Source organism: Chrysemys picta, chromosome 9 (assembly GCF_011386835.1).
Source record: "Chrysemys picta bellii isolate R12L10 chromosome 9, ASM1138683v2, whole genome shotgun sequence".
Taxonomy (NCBI): Eukaryota; Metazoa; Chordata; order Testudines; family Emydidae; genus Chrysemys; species Chrysemys picta.
The window spans coordinates 82,506,001-82,524,203 of record NC_088799.1 but is presented as its reverse complement, the minus strand read 5'-3'; the positions used below and the strand labels follow the sequence as shown (position 1 = coordinate 82,524,203).

Here is an 18,203-nt window from a genome sequence, read left to right as displayed (position 1 = left end):
CAAACTTGGATGCCTCAAGCTGGGAACCTAAGCACATATTTCGGCACCTGCTTTCTGTAAGTGGCCTGATATTTATAGAAGCTGAGTAACTGTTGCTCCTTTTTTCCAATATGCTTTTATTTTGCATCCCTCCCCATGCCACCTTTTCTTTGTCTGCATTTTGTTTTAGACTGTAAATTCAATGGGAAAGAAGAGTGCTAAGCACCTCTGAAAATCAGGCTATATTTTATGTGCTGAAATAAATTCCCTATCCCAAACAGGTTATAAAAAAAAATACAGACAAAAGGAAATCAGTAAGGGAATGGATATGTAGGACTGAGCCCTGATCAACCCCCTTCCCCCTGCCACGCCCCATATTAAACCAGCCTTTGGTGAAACTCAGGGAGTTAACCATAAAGATGCCCCATAAAGCCAAAATGATTAGCATATATTCTGTTAAAATAAAATTATTTGGAAAAGGGCTATGCACTCCAAACAACAAAAAATGACTCAGCCAACCAACAGAGTGTGACTATCCACAGAGTAGCATTCTCTCTTCCGAACTAGTAGTGTGGTGGGGTGGCTGCCCCACACAGAGAGAAGAAGGGGTTAAAAGCAGCACCAGGGAAGCTGTGCAGAACCCACTAATCAGGAAAGGATTTACTGAGCCCACCAATAGGGGGAAGGCTTGTTGGAGCAGCCAATCAGGGCCGGCAAGGGCCATATAGAAAGGGCTGCTCAGGAGAGCAGAGGGGAGTCTCTCCCTGGAAGGCAAGGGAGGAGGCTGTCTGAAGAAATGCTACAGGGGCAGGGAGAGCTGCTGGCTGACCACTGCCAGACTAGGGCCTGGCTATAAGGTCTGAGAGGGGGCTGGAGCTACAAGGGAAGTGGCCCAGGGACAATAGGCAGCAGGTTGGATGAGGGCAGTAGGTGGCTGCTGGCTTCAGGGACCCTGGGTTGGGACCCAGAGTAGTGGGTGGGCCTGGGCCCCCCAACCACTTGCATCCCATCTTCCAATGAGGAGAGTGGCTGGTATCCAGACTGCAGTTTGCCCCTGAAGTGAAGTGCTGGACCTTGAACTGTAGTTGGCTGCTGAAGTAAGTAGTGGGACTAAGGACTGCTGGTCCCTCAGAAGCAGGGAGATACTGGAGTGGGGGCACAGCTGGAGTACTGTGCCCAGAAGAGGATGTTGCAGTCTGGAGAGCGATGTGGGTCCAAAGAGTGGAGACAGCAGTGATGGCAGGCATGACACCACTAGCTGAAGAGCCGAGAGCTAATTTCTAGGACGGCCAGCAGGAGGTGCCGTGGTGGTGGGTTCTGCTTGTTACAAGCAGAAAATAAACCAGCTTTGGCAGTTAGACTGAAGCACTTTCAAATTATTGTTATACACACCCCTTCTACTGAAATGTCTTTTTCAGTTGAAAGAGCTGTGTGGCCAGTTACAAAGCTCTAACAATTGAAGCTTCTACTAGGTTGGATTAATGCAAGTGAGTTTTTTCTCTTCATTTTAATAGGCTCCCCTCCCCCTCTACTGCACCCTTCCCCATGCACTTTTTTGAAAGAGTATTTTTTTTGTGTGGTCTCTGAACACTGTTGGACAAAAGGAGGACATCCTTGTATCTGTGGGAGTGTTTGAAAGTATTCTCATTTATTTTTATGCTACATAGACTCTTATTTTCTACAACATTTGTTTTTAGTCTAGCAACATGCCTAACAAGCTAAAATGGTCTGCAGTCCATCAGATTTGCTATTTGCTGAACTTTCTTTATTTCAAGTCATGTATGTGGTCATGTGACCAGACTCAGCCAATCTGAAGAATATCACTGGATAACAAGACTATTGACCCACTAAAAGAATGATATAGAAAATGTATTTGTGTGGCATCACCCTGTCTGCTTCAGAAAGATGATCTTAAGAAATCCAAAGGTGCAATAAATCATCTATATCATAGTTGCGTCCGTGACAAGACAGAATGGCCATGAGCCTGATCCAAAGCCCGTTGAAGTCAAAGGAAAGATCATATTCTGTTCTGACAGATGAAGCCTTGAAAACGAACAGCTCGACAAGATCTTCAGGCACTGAAATGGATTGAGAGATTCTCTCCTAATCTGCAGTGAAATGCTCTTTGTTTTTTATCATGGAAAGCTTTGGCATCCCAATCAAATTATTGACATTTCAACTGCTCATTGTGTCTGTAGCATTTTATTTTATTTAAAGTGAATTTTGTAACGTGGTATTACACCACTGTGGGTTTGGCTCTGGCAGCTACAGTTTCAAGTTTAACAGCGTGAAAGTTACCTCTGCTACTTGCTTCAGAGTTAGTCTCTAGGAACACAAAGAACAAAGATAGTGACCACACATACATTCACAAGTACAAGGTCTAGACTGTTTTTTACAAGTTTTATTAAAGTTACGATTACCCAGGCATAGAGAAATTCTATATAGACCTATGTACAAGTTACAAATATAGTTATACTCCCATCCTTAACAATAGCGTTAGGGTCTGATGGATCTCTCATGGCTTGATCATCTGTAGAGGGATGATTCCTGCTGGAGTGTCCCATTGGGAGCTCAATTTTCCCGTTCTGGGCATCCCCTTCTTATAATGTGATTCTGTCTAGACTTACATTCCACGCATGTCCAAAAGTGTCAACCCTCTTTTCTCTTATTGGTCTGTGACCCCTGGAAACTTAAGGGACCCCAACTTTCTATAGGCTGTGTCAGTTCCCTTTATTCTCATTAGCACTGACTCACAACCTGTATACTGTGGTTAAGACACATGTCAGAGACAGATGCGACTTTACAGTATTTTTATGATCTAATATTTATATTCTGGGTAATTTTTTGCAATCTTACCAGTTAGTACCTCTTTTCCCATAGTCTTAGGGCATCAGGTTATTTTCTGGTTACGTATGTCATAATTTCTTGTCTCCAAGGCCTAAAATAGCTAAGCTAAAGTCTTGCAGGCCTCATCCTACAGGTTCTTGCATTTCAGCTTGTCTTACCCATGTCTAATACTTTGATCAGTATATAGAAGAACCATCTTATACTTTTGTAATTCTACAAATTCATTCTAATTAACATACAATGAATATATATGATATAACATATTGATTAATCATAACATCACACAATAAATGGATAATAAACTAAAATAATCGGTTACATGTCTTAAAAATTATATAATTAGTAACACTTCACACCTCTAGATTGCCTTTTATCTAAGGGTTTAAAGGGCTTTATAAACATTAACTAAGCCTGACGCTGACTGTGTGGCATAGGTAAAAGGTATATAGGGATTGCTTTCGAGGTAATGTTTTACCATATCTTATCTTCAGCACTTATTTTGTTGTCAAGGTGATATCTCGTTATGTAAAAATTTCAGCAGAAAACCCTTTAGGTGTAATGATTACTGTTTCACCTTGCTACAGAGAGAAAGGAATGTACCATTACTTATGATTTCTGCTTTATATGGAACTATTGGAATCCAAAACTGAACAGACATACGTTTAAAAAAAAGAGTGATTAAAAGCTAAATTTCTCATAAAAAACAGGCCATCAGATCTCCTCTTCATCTGGTGAAGTTATAAATATTGACTGCATGAAAAGAGCCAAGATTTTTTGCCAAACATAATGAAATAAAATTAAGTTACGTAAAAAGCTTCAATAACTTGTATTTGTTGTTCTTTCTGTCCAGTATTAGGGAGAAAGTATGATTTTATTGGTAGACATAAAATTTATTTTATTGAAAAATCAGTTTACACTTTACTCCTGGAAGAGAACATAGTATAAAAATGGCTCACATCAGTGCTGTCACCATATGAACTGTTATCACTATCTTTAACTTGCTCATAAAACACAGAGGTTTGAAAGTAGATTTCAAATCAATTGTTTAGAGTTATCAGCAAATTGTCCTACTAACAGGTGTAATGTTGTACAGGGGTAGTCATGGAATTCTGTATGAGGGCATATTGAAAAGTTGGGAACTTTTTTTTTTTCCAGAAAGAAGCAAATGAGAAGGAACATGATAGAGCTACATAAAATAATGAATTATATGGAGAAGGTAAATCAAGAGCTCCTATTTTTCCTGCCTCAGAATACAAGAACAAGAAGGCACTCGAAACTGAAAGGCAATATATTTAAAATTGTTAAAAGGAAATACTTTTTAACACAGCACATTGTTAACCTGTGGAACTCACTGCTACAAGATAGCATCAAGGGGTGGAGCTTAGTAGGATTCAACATTCACAGGGGAATGAGAACATCCATAGTTAAATATAATATGTTAATACGATAGGATAATTTTAAAAAAATGTATAGGGGACATAAACCATCATGCTTCAGGCCATAATCCAGCCACTACCTGACAGGGTTAGATGGAAACTTCGTCTTTGAGCAGGTTAGTCTTTAATTTTCCATTAGATGGTTTAATTCACCTTCCTCTGAAGTATCTGAAACTGGCCAGTTTCAGAGCCAGTGGACTAGATGGACCACTGGTCTGATCCATTGAGTCAATTCCTATGTTCCTACCATAAAAATGGTTCTACCACCTCTTCCAGACAAAAGTACAGATTCTGATCTCAGTTCCATCCATATAAATCTTGAGTAACTTCCTTGCGGTCAACTACTGGGATGCAATTGTATGAATGTACACATGCATAATTTTCTAGCCCTGATACTATTGGCTGGAAAATCACTGTTTCTTTGGGAAGATTAAAAAAAAACTATAAAAGAAATATTCTGGAATATGAAATCTAATAAGAGTATTCTAATGCATGTAAGACAGGTTTTACACTGCTATATTGCAAAGGACAGAACTGTTAAAGAATCCAGCATGCTTTCAAAATGACCCAGAGTAATCTCAGAATAGATCTCTGCCAGTACCAACCTTGTCATTTCTTGGAGGTTCTTTTGTTGTCTTTCTTGACTCATAGAGAGAGCCAGTTAAATTTAAACACCGATCACATCTCTGGATGGCAACTCTCGCTTTACACAGAGAAGTAAAAGCATTCTGTAAATGAAGTTTCAGGCACTGAACATATCTTCATTTGTTTTGTATCTGCAGTTGACTTTTTCCTCTGATTTTCATTTTAAAAAGAAAATAGAGAAGCTTTCAGAGGGGAGGAAGGGCCCATCCATCAGTTGGCAGATCTAAGGTTAACAGGCTCATTTTCTTCGAAAGGGAAGCTACAACAACTGCCTGTCTTTTCCAAGCAATCCCTGCAGTAGCTTAGCCATAGAAGAAATGTGCCTGGGCTTTTCTGCAGGGAATTACCTACTCTGATGGGTCTGTAGGAGAAGGAAACTCTGGTAAGTCTGCTGCTATGGTCTGCATTTATCTGTCTTTCTACCTCTTTCGCACCCATCACAATAGTATTTGAGTGCAAGGGGTCAACATTTTGACTCCCTTTATTTGAACCCCCAGATTCCTAAGTTCTTTGCTCTTTACCTGACCTTGACTCTCCTCACCATGGGAGGCAACCCATTCATTTCCCCTGGATCATAAAGAAATACACTTTTGTAAAACTCCCTATTGAGGGTATAATTGTTCAAAAACTACTTACTGTGTATGTATGATTTTTGTCTTGGCTAACACATTGTCATTATGTTCCGTAACATCTGGTGGTGTCAGCCTTGTCATGATGACACAAATCAGCTTGTGATGAGAACCCAGAATTTTTGGAGGGCAATAGCAGATAGTTGGGTTGCACTTGTCTTTAAAGAGAGCCATATTTTTCATGAACAGCTTGTGATGTCATTACATAAATCAGCCTTTGTGTTAGTGGATTCTCAGCATGGCAAGAACATTCAATTTACAGCCACAGAGTGTACTTTAGACCTTTCAGCCATGTTTTGAGTGCCTGTGCTGCATGCACTTAGCAAAAGAACTACAACACTCTGGGCCCACTTCTGCCACACTTGCACATAGAGTACGTCATCACTAGATTTTTGTACCTGGAGTTAATTGACTGCCAGTTAACTCAAGGTAGTTAACATGTTTGTAAAAGCTAGTGTGGACAATCCCCACGTATTTGGTCTACAACACTAAAAACTTTTGTTCTTTACCCAATGATGATCCCTAGCATAAAAAAAACAAATGTTTGTAGCCTGGGTGAAATGTGTGGAGTGTGTCCATAGTAGCCGTTACAAACATGCAACTACCTTGAGTTAATTTGCAATCAGCTAGTGAAAACTTACCCTCAGTAGCACCATGCTTCTCCAGTAGTTTCACTGAATTCCAGAAAGCTACCTGAGGAAAAAAGAACAGGAGTCCTTGTGGCACCTTAGAGACTAACAAATTTATTTGAGCATAAGCTTTCGTGGGCTACCTGAGGAGTAAGGCTCTTCTCAGAATTAGGCTCTCTGAAGTATATTCAGCCTGCTGTTTCCACCACCAATTTATGTCCTCTAACTGACCACAAAAAAGTGTTAGAAAGTGGAGTATTTTCATATCTTGTCTTCAACTGTATTGTGAAATAAAACAGATAAAAGACTGTAGATGCAAGAGTCTGATAGAATTGCAGGGAAATTAACATTTTCTATCCACTTCACAAGGTGTTGTGAGACTTAGTTCATTAAAGTTTGTAACCTGTTTTGATGCCCTTAGATAAACTTGCAGCATATGCATGCAAATTAATATTCTAGCACTCCAAATGCATATACATGTATACAGCTAATCAAAGCAAAATGTATTATTGTGCTAATAAAATGTCTGTGTTATGTTTGTATGTATGTATTTGTGCCTCTATATATGTGATGATAGAGATACATGCCCTACACTCAATCAGAAAATAATAGTGTAACACATTTATAGCTACTATAAACCATTTTTATTTCATTTTATTTAATATAGAATCCCAAACTCGAGGTCGGATTTAACCATCTCACCCAGTAAAATCCAAACCTCTTTGCTTCCGATAGCAGCCTGTTTGAATTTAATGTGGTTCAGGAAGAAAGCCAGAGTTTCTATTAAATCCTGATTTTTTAAAACAAACTCTGTTTTCACCCATAAAATCACATACGTTCTAGGTTTTGGAACCTCAGCTTTGACAGTAAAATGCCATCATTATCTCTATCTCCGCATTCCACCTTGGCCCAGCCTACGTATGCTGCTGCTGTGGTGTAATGGGACTGGAAAAAGCTGGCCAGGAGAATTCCATGCTGATTCTGACATAGGGCAGTGTAGTGTGCTGGGGGAGGAGGGACAGGGAAGGACAGGAGACGCCTGTTGGGGATGGGAGGGACACGGCTGCAGTGCATAGTGCAGTGGAGATTGTGGGTAGTACTGTGACCTACGTGCAGCTGGGCAAGGGTTGCATATGTTGCAGAGTCTAGATTTGGGAGGATGCAAAAGTGGATTAAAGTCAGGTTAGCCTCCCTGCTCTGGACTACTCCTGTGCTGTGCGTGTATAGGAGGCTCAAACACTTAGTTGCTTCTGTAGGCCAACTCCATCACACACACCAGGGGTTCCTTACATTCCTCCATCTCGCCCACCCCCAAGCTTCCTGTATGCTACCCTCCCTTCCCCTCTATTTCAGAGACTCCCTGCAACCCACACCTCATCCCCTTCCTCATGCCTGGGGCTCTGTGTCCCACATTCCCCCTTCCCCTATACCCTTCTCTGCCCTCTTCCCCGATGCCAGGGGTTCTGTGTGTGCTGCCATTGCCCCCCTTCTCCCTGTGTCCCCCCCCATTCACCCCTTCCAGGATCTCATTCTCCCTCCTGCCCTCCCATGTCAGAGGCTCCTTGTGCCCTCTCATTCCCCCTTTTCTCCCCTTTTCCACCCTAGTAGGAGCTCTGTGTGCCCTCCCATCCCTGCCTCCACCACATGACAGTGGCTGTATGTCCCCCTCGCTCCCAACATCATTGTCTCCTATTCTTCCCTTCTGGGCAGAGGTTCCATGTGCCCTCATTTCCCTCTTCCTACCGCATTTCTTATTTATTTTCTTTTAGTCTGGGAGATAAGTCATTCAGGGTGTCCACTTTTTAAACTATACTGGGAAAATGGGCAGAGGTGAGATGTGGGGTACTGTTATGCTGGGAGGTGTTAATGAGAGCCTGGGGTCTTTGATCTATAGACAGTTACTGAGGTGTTTGAACTTGTGGGGTCTGTTTACCAGATGTCAGAGGCACCATGTGTCCCCCATTCTCCCTTTCTGTGCATTGCATGATACAGTGGTCCGGTGGAAATAAACAGTGTATAATCATATAATTAAATACTGTAGCATAGAGCATATGCACAAAGGGGTCAAATTAAGTTTGCACAGGCAACTTTACTTATGCATTTCCTATTTTTTGAGTGCTTGACTTTGTAACCTGAATAATGTTCTGTTAATATCATTTGTGTGTGTGTGTATAAATATTGTTTTATAATAAAACTGGCTTGTCTCCAAATCATGTCAGTTTCACACTGCCTGCTGTCACCATATTCAAAGTGGAAGCAGCTGGTATGCTAAAATGAGCTATGGCCTTTGGAATCCTTTAAGGTTAGGAACTGAGTGGTTGGAGTGAGATATTTACACAGAATGGAATCTTTGTTGGCCTGTTGGATTCCTCCCACCATTTTTCTCCACTGTATTTCATAGAGCAAAATACAAAAAAACCCCTCTCTCTGAGGTGTGCTGCTGTTCTGTTCTGACAAGTGACTCTAAAAACGCCATGGTGGGGTTTTGTGGTTAATGTGTCTCCGTGATGTCTCTATCAAATGTGCCCCGTTCACAAGTAAAAAGATGCCTTTTTTTTTCTTCATGACTGCCAGCTGCAAACACAGCATGGGATCTGAGAGTCAAGCTGAGGTCTGCTCTGTCACATATCACTAACAAAAAAGATTCTGCAGTCAGAACTTAGTTAACTATTCTGTTGATAATGCTAGAGCCAGAATACACTCTAGCTCCCTTTCCCATTTCTGGGTAGGCTCTGCATTGCTAACTAGAGCAGGGGTTGGTAACCTTTCAGAAGTGGTGGGCCAAGTCTTCATTTATTCATTCTAATTTAAGGTTTCGCTTGTCAGTAATACATTTTAACGTTTTTAGAAGGTCTCTTTCTATAAGTCTAATATATAACTAAACTATTGTTGTATGCAAAGTAAATAAGGTTTTAAAAATGTTTAAGAAGCTTCATTTAAAATTAAATTAAAATGCAGAGCCCCCCAGATCGGTGACCCGGGCAGTGTGAGTGCCACTGAAAATCAGCTCACATGCTGCCTTCAGCACGCATGCCACAGGTTGCCTATCCCTGAACTAGAGTAAAAAAAAGATAGCAAAAATGTATACTAGCTATTAAAATAAGCAAATATATATTTGAATACACATAGGGAACAGGTCTTTTGAATAGGAAAGTATGGTTTTTACTTAGACACTTCAGAGCAGAACCACATTTTAAGGTACCTCTTTAGTGATCTTAGGGAAATGGAACCTTAGAGAAGTCCTGTTTGGATTATTCAGAAATAAAGAGCAGAGTGAAATCTGAGCATTCTCTCCACTTTACCCATTCTAGAATCTTTATACAAGAGAAAGGTCAATACATTTGGAACTAATGATGTAAATAACTTTTCAAGGCCACTTCTAGAATATTTACAACAGAAGGACATCATGAAAAATATCATGGATAGGATTTTAGGACCTATAGTTGTTTCATTTGCAAAACTCCCATTGAAGATTGTGTGTGGAATGGCTGCAGAGTTACATAGTCTAGATTTGATTTGATAATCTCTTATAACAGTGGAGATTAAATGGATCACCTGTAGGTATCCAGGAGGCATGCCCTCCCCCAAAGCACAGCATTGCTCAGCTGGCCAGATGTAATGGACTCGAGGTTCATCGTCTAATGACATCAGGTACTGGCTGCAGCTGGTGGCAGGGAATCTGAATAAATGGACCAATGGTCTGATCTGTTAGGGAACAATTCCCATGCTTCTACCTCTCCTGCTAGAATTAAAATTAGGCAATTCTAAAAAGATAATTTCAGTGAGTTTAGGAAACTCAAGTGACAAAATGGTTTTGTGCCATCACAAACAGCATTTAATTACTATGTTTACAGTTTGTCAGGCCAAATCCTGAAGACCTTACTTATCTTTTACCCCAGTCAAAGTCCTATTAACGTCAGTGAGGAGTTTGACCTGAGTAACAATAGAATGAGAAATGAGTGAGGATTTTAGGATTTCATCCGTTATGCATAAAGAATAATCTTTTCATTCTGGTACTAGTTTCCTTGACCTGTGTGAGATATTCTTCCTGCACTGAATCCTTTGCCTCTGGTACTGTAACTGTAGAAGCAGATATCTGATTGCTAAAAAGGACAAGAAAGGACTCCTAGTTCATACCCATAAGGGTTCAGTGAACCTTAGACAGAGGTAAGAGGAAATAGGGTCATACAGATGAGTTTTGGAAACTCACAATACTGTTTGTCACTTCCTTGCTGATACATGTACAAATACATCAAGAAGGAAGTGACACACTTTATGGAGAGATGTTAAACTGCACTCGGCAGAAAAACTGGTATCTTATTTCAATAAGTGTTTAAAACTATTCAGTGTCAGATTATCTGTAAATTCCCAAGAAAGGTTTCCAGAGAGGAGCAAATGCTAGGGCTCTGGATCTGCCAGTGGAACTCTCAGCTATTAATGAACTCTTCACTGTTTTACTTTATGTCCAGCAGTGGTGGAATTACTGCTGAGTCTGGCCACATAGCAGGGGTGATGACTTAGGCTGGGTCTACACTACCCGCCTGAATTGGCGGGTAGAAATCGACCTCTCGGGGATCGATTTATCGCGTCCCGTTGGGACGCGACAATCGATCCCCGAATCGACGCTCTTACTCCACTAACGGAGGTGGGAGTAAGCGCCGTCGACGGGAAGCCGCAGAGGTCGATTTTGCCGCCGTCCTCACAGCGGGGTAAGTCGGCTGCGATACGTCGAATTCAGCTACGCTATTCACGTAGCTGAATTTGCGTATCTTAAATCGACTCCCCCCTGTAGTGTAGATGTAGCCTTAGTGTTCTAAACAGGACTTTAGAAACATATAGACTATCAGAAACCACCAGTTTAACTCCTGGCAGGATAGGCTTACTCTGTTATCCTTCCCATGTAGATAAATTCAATTCCACATAATTTGCTAGGTGGCCTCTTTCAGATGACACCTTAAAAGCGGTAAACGAAAGGTCTTATGGTAATTTTTTGTAAGAATAGGGATTTCCCCAGTGTCTTTGCCCATAACTGTGCCATAGGTTTGACATGTGTTTTTCTCCCAGGTGCTGTCCATTATTCCCAGAGGTAGCTACAGTTTGGTGGTGAAGAGATTCCTGTGTGATTGCTCAGTTCTTTGAGATCCCCTACAATGAAAAGCACTGTATAAATGCTAATTGTTTAGTTTTCTCTACCTGAACTAGAGGGAAAGTCAGTTCAGGGTTGAAAACATCTTCCAACTGAAGCATTATTTTATTATTTCTGTTCTTGTTTTGTTTTTGTCCTCTGTGCCCTTCATTCTTATGCTCTTTCTTATTTAATTTCTTTACCATGTGCATGGATTTTGCTGCCTTGTGGTTGTTTGATGATCTGAACACAAGACTAGGAGCCAGGAACCCCTGAGCGTTTGTCCTGGCTCTGACATGCCATGCGGTGTTAGGCAAGTCCCGTAACTTCTCTGTGACCCTTCCTCCCCATCTGTAAAATGATAATACTCACCAAGGTATTAGGAGGATTAATTTGCTAATGATTGTAAGGGGCTTTGAAGATTAGTGCTATATGTTACTTGTTCCTGTTAGCAGGAAAGTCATAAAATAATACTGCACCACATTTCTGTGGAGAAATTTTTTTCAGTGGGGCAAAGGAAATTTTCCTCCCATATTTTATTTTATTTAGAAATCCCCTTTGTCTGGCAGAATTTCTTCCATACATGCCAGAAGTGATAGTCTCAACGGTTGGCATTGTCGAGCAGGTTTTGGCTTCCACTATCTAGATCTGAAATGGGCACTCTTAGAGAAAGGCTTTAGACTCAGTAATTTACTTCCCCAGTTGGTCCAGATCCAGATCGCTGGCATTCAGGGAAGGCGAGGCTAGGCGCTCCTCTTCACTCAGGCTTTTATTTGAAGGACAGGACCTGAATAGAGCAACTGGCTGCTGTGACTGCATGCATCTGTGGGGTGGAGGGACGGGCAATGGTCATTGTCTCTGGGTTAGCATTCATCAGTTTGTTACTTTTGGAACTGTTATTCATGCACCCAGAAGTTTGATGGATGAAATTTTGTGAACTGAAAAGTAAACAAAATAAATATGAATCAGACTCTACAGCCCTAAAATATCAGAAAGCAGAGGATTAATTAGGTGGATCTGATGCCTTCAGACTAGATATATCTGAGCAAGTATGGTTTAAGCACTCCTGATTTAAAAGTGCCTAGGTTTTTATAAAACTTTTATACTGCAATCTTTAAGTTTAAATTTTGCCAGACAAGACTGCTTCCTGATTATGCAGACTTAAACAGCAAACAGCTCATGTATCACACTTTGAGACCCTACAGTACCCCTGGTACAGCAAACATAACACATGGCTTCTGATACAGGCAGAATAAACAAAGCTCCCTCCAAATAAAGAAGACATGGCAGAACTGCAGAATGACTTGTGATACCTATTTCTCAGTCACTTTGCCTGGTGTAACCTCTATCCATCTGAAGAGCACTCAAGCAATGAACCAGGCATTTCCCAGGTAATAAACAACAATAGAAATAAAGTTCCCTACCACACATTAGACTGGACAGAGCACTAGAGAACATTCTGCAGAGAACAATCCTGTACTTAGCCACCTGAGGACAGATTATGTGGCCTACTGAATGGCAGAATTTAGAGATGGAAGAGACCTATTAGATTATCCAGTCCACCCCCAAGTGCCAGTGTTTTGTCCATTCTAGTTTAAAAGCCTAAGGCAATGATTCTTTCAGTGATTCCCTTGGGAGATTATTCCATAGCCTAATACATCTAACCTAATAACTGTATCAGTTATAGGAATCATCTATTGCTGCTTTGATTCCATGACATTTCTGCATTTTCCTAATAACTGGACTCAAGCTGTAAAATTTGGATCTGGATTTCAAACACTCCACTCCCCACTCCGAAGTTCTTGATTAGGGATTTTAGCTCAGCCCATTATAAAGGTAGGGACAATTTGGATCTAGATTTGAATATTGTGATGGTGTCAGACCCTATTTTTCCTGACATTATGTACAGGTCAGAGTTTCTTCAAGTGATTGCACGTGTCCTTTCCAATGTAGGTGTGTGCACATCCCAAACACAGTCGCTGGAAAATTTTTCCTCAGTGGTATCCATCACGTTGGCTCTGGTGCCTTCAGAAAAAATTGAGATCATGTGTTTAGCTCCCAAAACAGCTTGTGATTTAGTGTTGACCTGTAAAAAGTTGTGTTTACTCATGTGTGATCACAGCACTGTCACTTTTCCCATTTCAAAGACCCTAGTATTTCTTGCTTTTCCAACTTGTTCAGGAAGTGGCTGTAAAATGAATCCTGAAGTGCTTTGCTCCCTTCTTTCCACCGGCCAGTTGCTACTGGATCTCCTGGCTCTCTTAACACTCCATTCAGTAGCTGTCATTTTCTGTATTATAGCCCTCAGCAAAGGCATGGCTTACACTTAAGTTTTGCTGGCATATCTATGTCAGTTAGGGGTGCAATTTTTTTTTAATACTCATAGCACTATGCTGGTAAAAACCCTACTATAGATGTAGTATAACTGTGCTTACACTAATGTAGTTTATGCTGGTTTCTAGCATAAGCATTTCTATACGGCTGTAATGGCATTCATGCTAGAGAGTTTTGCTGTTTTAACTATGTATAAATATATCCACAAAACCCTCCTATTATAGACAAGGCCTAAAACCCAATTTTTCAGAATATTTTTGGTATCATTAAAGGTGCTGTGAAATTCTGATCTGAAATTCTGCTATGTTGTGCTGTAGATTCTATATTGTACAGGGAATGTGGGACAGTTCTGTCAAAAGACAGTTAATTAAAAAAAATCCTGTCAAATATGCCACTTCTCAGAAGGCTATTTCTCCAACCTTCTGTTTTAGTGGCTTAAGTTTTATTAGCAACTAAATCTGTCTTCATAATGACAGAACTGCTTAAAGATGATATTTCACATGCACATTTCAGGTCCCAGACGCTCAGCAACTGCTGAACACCCAGAATAAATGATCCACAAATACACATCTTTGAGGCTGTAGCTGTGGGATTCCAGACCATCTGTTGCTTAAAGGAAGACAGTAGCCTGTTCTCTTCATGTTTCTCCCTTGCAAGAGCTACTAGGCTCTGAACTTCCTCTTCCCACTTCCCCTCTTAACTTTAAATCACTTGACAAGTTAATCGGCACCTCCTCATTGCCTGGAGCTTTTAATGAAGTCCAAACAAATTAACTATTAAACAAGTTATGAACCAGCTCAGTGTGAACTGACTTGAATAAGCTGAGGATTAAAGCAAGTGGCTGTAAAATGAGTCCTGAAGTGCTAATAATGTGTAATAACTTTTAAAGGCTTAAATGAGAACGAATTAAACTGGGGGGGGGGGAGGGGGGGCGAAAGATGTGCTGAATTCTGCTTATTTAAAAAAAATGCCACCTACTGTGGCTATGTTGTGGTTGTGTTTTGACAGAAGAAAGCTGGTGATGAGAAGGATAGAACTGCATTCTATTTCTAATGCAGTTTATTCCAAAAGTGACAGTGTACAAATGGCCAAGCCTGACAGATCTGTTCCCTGTGCATACTGAGTCATATCTGCTTCATTCATTGACAGAAATAATTTTTACTGCTTTGTAGTCTCATATGCCCTAATGAGCCAGCGCCACCTTGGGAGACTGAGCTGGAGTCTTCTTGTAGCATTGTATACGAAATTCAAATCTGATTCACCTGTGTAAACCCATGGACTGCAATGTGTTTACCCAGCTGTGAATGAGGGCTTAATTTAGCCTGCAGCACCTTTACTACTGCTGCTGCTACTATATGAGAGAGTTGAGCTGTGTTCTGATACCTTACACAGTTAAAAACCAGCATCTTTATTTTTTTTCTGAGCATGTTTGATCACACAAGATATAATCAACATGCAGAAAAATGCCTGTTATGACATTTTAGTCACTTTTCAGTCAAGAACCACTGTGACAGGTTCCCCGACCTGGAACTGGGGTACCACTGAGCTCTGACCCACCAGCCTAGGTTCCCTTTCACACTGTGCTGCTGTGACAAGCTGCAAAGCCCTCCAGTCTGCACTTTCACCAGCATTCACACAGGTAGGGACACACCCAGCTGCAGTTACACACAGGCTCTCTAACCACCAGCTTCCCAGGCTAGGACCCCACAGGAGTACCATCCTGCCCTGAGCAAATCTGGCCAGTATACAGGTTTAATACCCGGTTCGCCTCTCCCTCAATCTAAAGAAAACCATGCACACTTGTGGTAACCAAACAGAGATTTTCCCCATACACTCCAGTCAAAGCTTACTAGTTTAGATAAAGCAAAAACAAGTTTATTAACTAGAAAAGATAGATTTCAAGTGAGTATAAGTGATAGCAAACAGATCAAAGTAGATTACCTAGCAAATAAGAAAAATGCAATCTAAGCTTAATATACTAGATAGCTAGGGTGAGCATCTACTACAGGCGAGTCATCTTACAGGGGGGTTCCATTCCGCTGTTAGCGCGTAAAGTGAAAACGGCGTATAGTCAAAATTACATTGAGTTCAATGGCGGGCAGAATCGCCCACACTACAGGTACAGTATTAAAATTGTTATTTCTCTTTTTTTGGTTTTTACCGACTGCGTAAAGCTGAAATCGCACATGTTAAATGCGCATAAGATGCGACAGACCTGTATTCATATCCAAACTGATGGTACAGGCAGACTTGTAGATTCTTAAGGCACAAGCTACACTTGTTTTGCAGCTTGGAATCCCCAGATGTTTCATACACAGGCTAGAAATCCTTTTAGCCTGGGTCCAGCACTTCACCCAGCCCAGTCTTTGTTCCTCAGGTCTTTCTAGGAGTTATCTTGTGTAGGGAGTGAAGAACCACAGATGTCACTCCCTGCCTTTTATAGCATTGGCATATGGTGGGAACCTTTTGTTTCAAAGCTTGATTCCTAGACTGATTTGTGTAAAAATACTGACATCCCAAGATGGAGTCCAGAATCATGTGGCCTGGTCACATGTCCTTGTAGAGTCATAGCAGCCATTACTTACAGGCTGTCTGGAGTGTTCTCAGGAAGGATCACCAGGAGATAAGCTTCTCCTAAGGCCTATTGTTTTCCCAATTCAGGGCAACCAGCTGTCTAGACTGAAAGCATCTCATCTAGTGGAGGTTACATAGATGTAACTACATTTGAAGTACAGATACACAGTATTTATAACTTCAGATACAAGAATGATCATGCATACAAATAGGATATTCATATTCAGCAAATCATAACTTTTCCAATGATACCTCATATGATTTATCTTACATAATACATCATAATTATGTTTAATCATATCATAATATCACTGAAGAATATAGGGTCCAGTGTCACAACCAGACTTAAGGCTAACTCAAAAACTGTAATGACTTTCCAGCCTGACTTTGGTCCTTCATCTTTTTTCTTGTGTTGGTCCCACTAGTGTTATCAAGTGGCTTGTGTTATTAAACACTTTGTGTCCTCCTTATTAATGCAGGGAGAGCTTATATTTAACAGTTGATTATTTTATTGTAAACATTACATAACTGTAAAACAATAGCAACCACAGACTGGTGTTGGTTGTATCCTCTGGGCTCTCTTCTGTCCTAAGCTGTGTCTTCCAAAGTGGAGGCATGGCCTTTGGTCTCTGCAGCCACACCTCACATATGTACATAACCATTACAGGCTTGCCAATCCCAAGCATTCAAAAATCACGAGATTTTTAAAATAAGTTTAATGCTATTTGCCTTCTGGTTTATAAACCCTTACATTCATGTTTCCCAGATTTTCTACACAGCCATGAAGGCTAGAAACTTTTTTTTTTTTTAATTAAAATGAGTGTCTCACAACTCCAGCATCTGGGGCCTTAAGAAAAATATCATATCACTAGATCAGTGATAAAATTGTGGGAGCTGGCAATACAGCAACAGCATCTACTCAACACAGGTATTGCATGTACTAATTCCTGCTTCTTTCAATTGCCCAAAGCTACAACAGCTTCCTTCTACAGACATGGACTGCTCTGCTTATTAGTGCTGCAAAATTAGAAGATATAAAATGGACCTGGAGGTTTGTGTGTCTGTGAATCTCTGGATCAGTGCAGTAGATGCAATGTGTAATTCAGGATAGGAACACAAGTTCCAAAGACTGTCCCAAATTTAATTCAAACTTGAACTGTTTTTAAGCTTTAAAAAGTTCTACTAGCTTTTTGTCCCTGTAATGGGGTAGCATCCGCCTCTTATGAATGCCCTTCTCCCTGGTCAATAGTGCCTGCAAACAGTTCTTTTTACGCAGCAGGGGACGCACCTTTCTCTCAATTAGATGAGCCTGCTTTTATTTTTTGGTTTTACATCAGGGTGACACTTTCCTCTCATAAGCACCCTCCCCCTGCCGCTGGTTCTCTTAGCTGGTCTTCAGCAGCTCAGCCCTCCAGGCAAGTGGCACACACTGTCCCCCCCTTCTGGCATATACAGTCCAAGTTCTTTCTTGGCCCTGGTATGGGGCCCTAGCTCTCAGGCTTCTTCCCCAAGTCACTGCCTTCTTCAACCACCCAACCAGGGTCCATCTCAGTACCCTCCACTGGTGTCCTTTTCAGCAGCCCTCAGTCCACAACCAGAGCAGCAGGGCCCATCTCGGTACCCTTACCTGGTCTGGCCAAGTCCTAGGCTCAGTCCCCTGAGCTCAGCCTGCCTGCACTGACCTTTTCATGGTCCTGCTGTTACTCTATCCAGCCAGGCACCAGGTCTTTAGCAGCCTTCCCTGGGCTCAGTTCTGCCTGGTGAGCTCTTTGTAGTGAGTTGTCCATGGCCTGCTGCTCATCTAGTCAGTCAGGCACCCAGTCCTCCCTCATCAAGCTCTATACAGCAACTGAACTTTTATGCTCTGCTGTTTATCTTATATAGGGCCTTTCTGGACTTTGATTGACTGCTCCATCAGCCCTTCTGATTGGCCACTCTTCTGCAGCCACTCTAGGCTGCCTGGAGGATTTCTCACTTCTCTATCCTGGGGCAGGGTGATGGAGTG

The 18,203-nt window shown here is 41.3% G+C and overlaps 1 protein-coding gene across 3 annotated transcripts in view; it reads left to right on the top strand.

Annotated features, from left to right (window-relative positions):
• The window catches only part of C9H8orf48 (chromosome 9 C8orf48 homolog), a 61,070-nt gene extending 54,371 nt beyond the window's left edge, over positions 1-6,699 (top strand). For all 3 annotated transcript variants that reach the window (XM_005279510.5, XM_005279508.5, XM_042853260.2), the window contains one exon: positions 3,982-6,699. In XM_005279510.5, the coding sequence (XP_005279567.3) occupies positions 3,982-3,995 (14 nt within the window). In that variant the 3' untranslated portion in view covers positions 3,996-6,699. The remainder of the gene's footprint in view (positions 1-3,981) is intronic.
• The last annotated feature ends 11,504 nt before the right edge of the window (positions 6,700-18,203 follow it).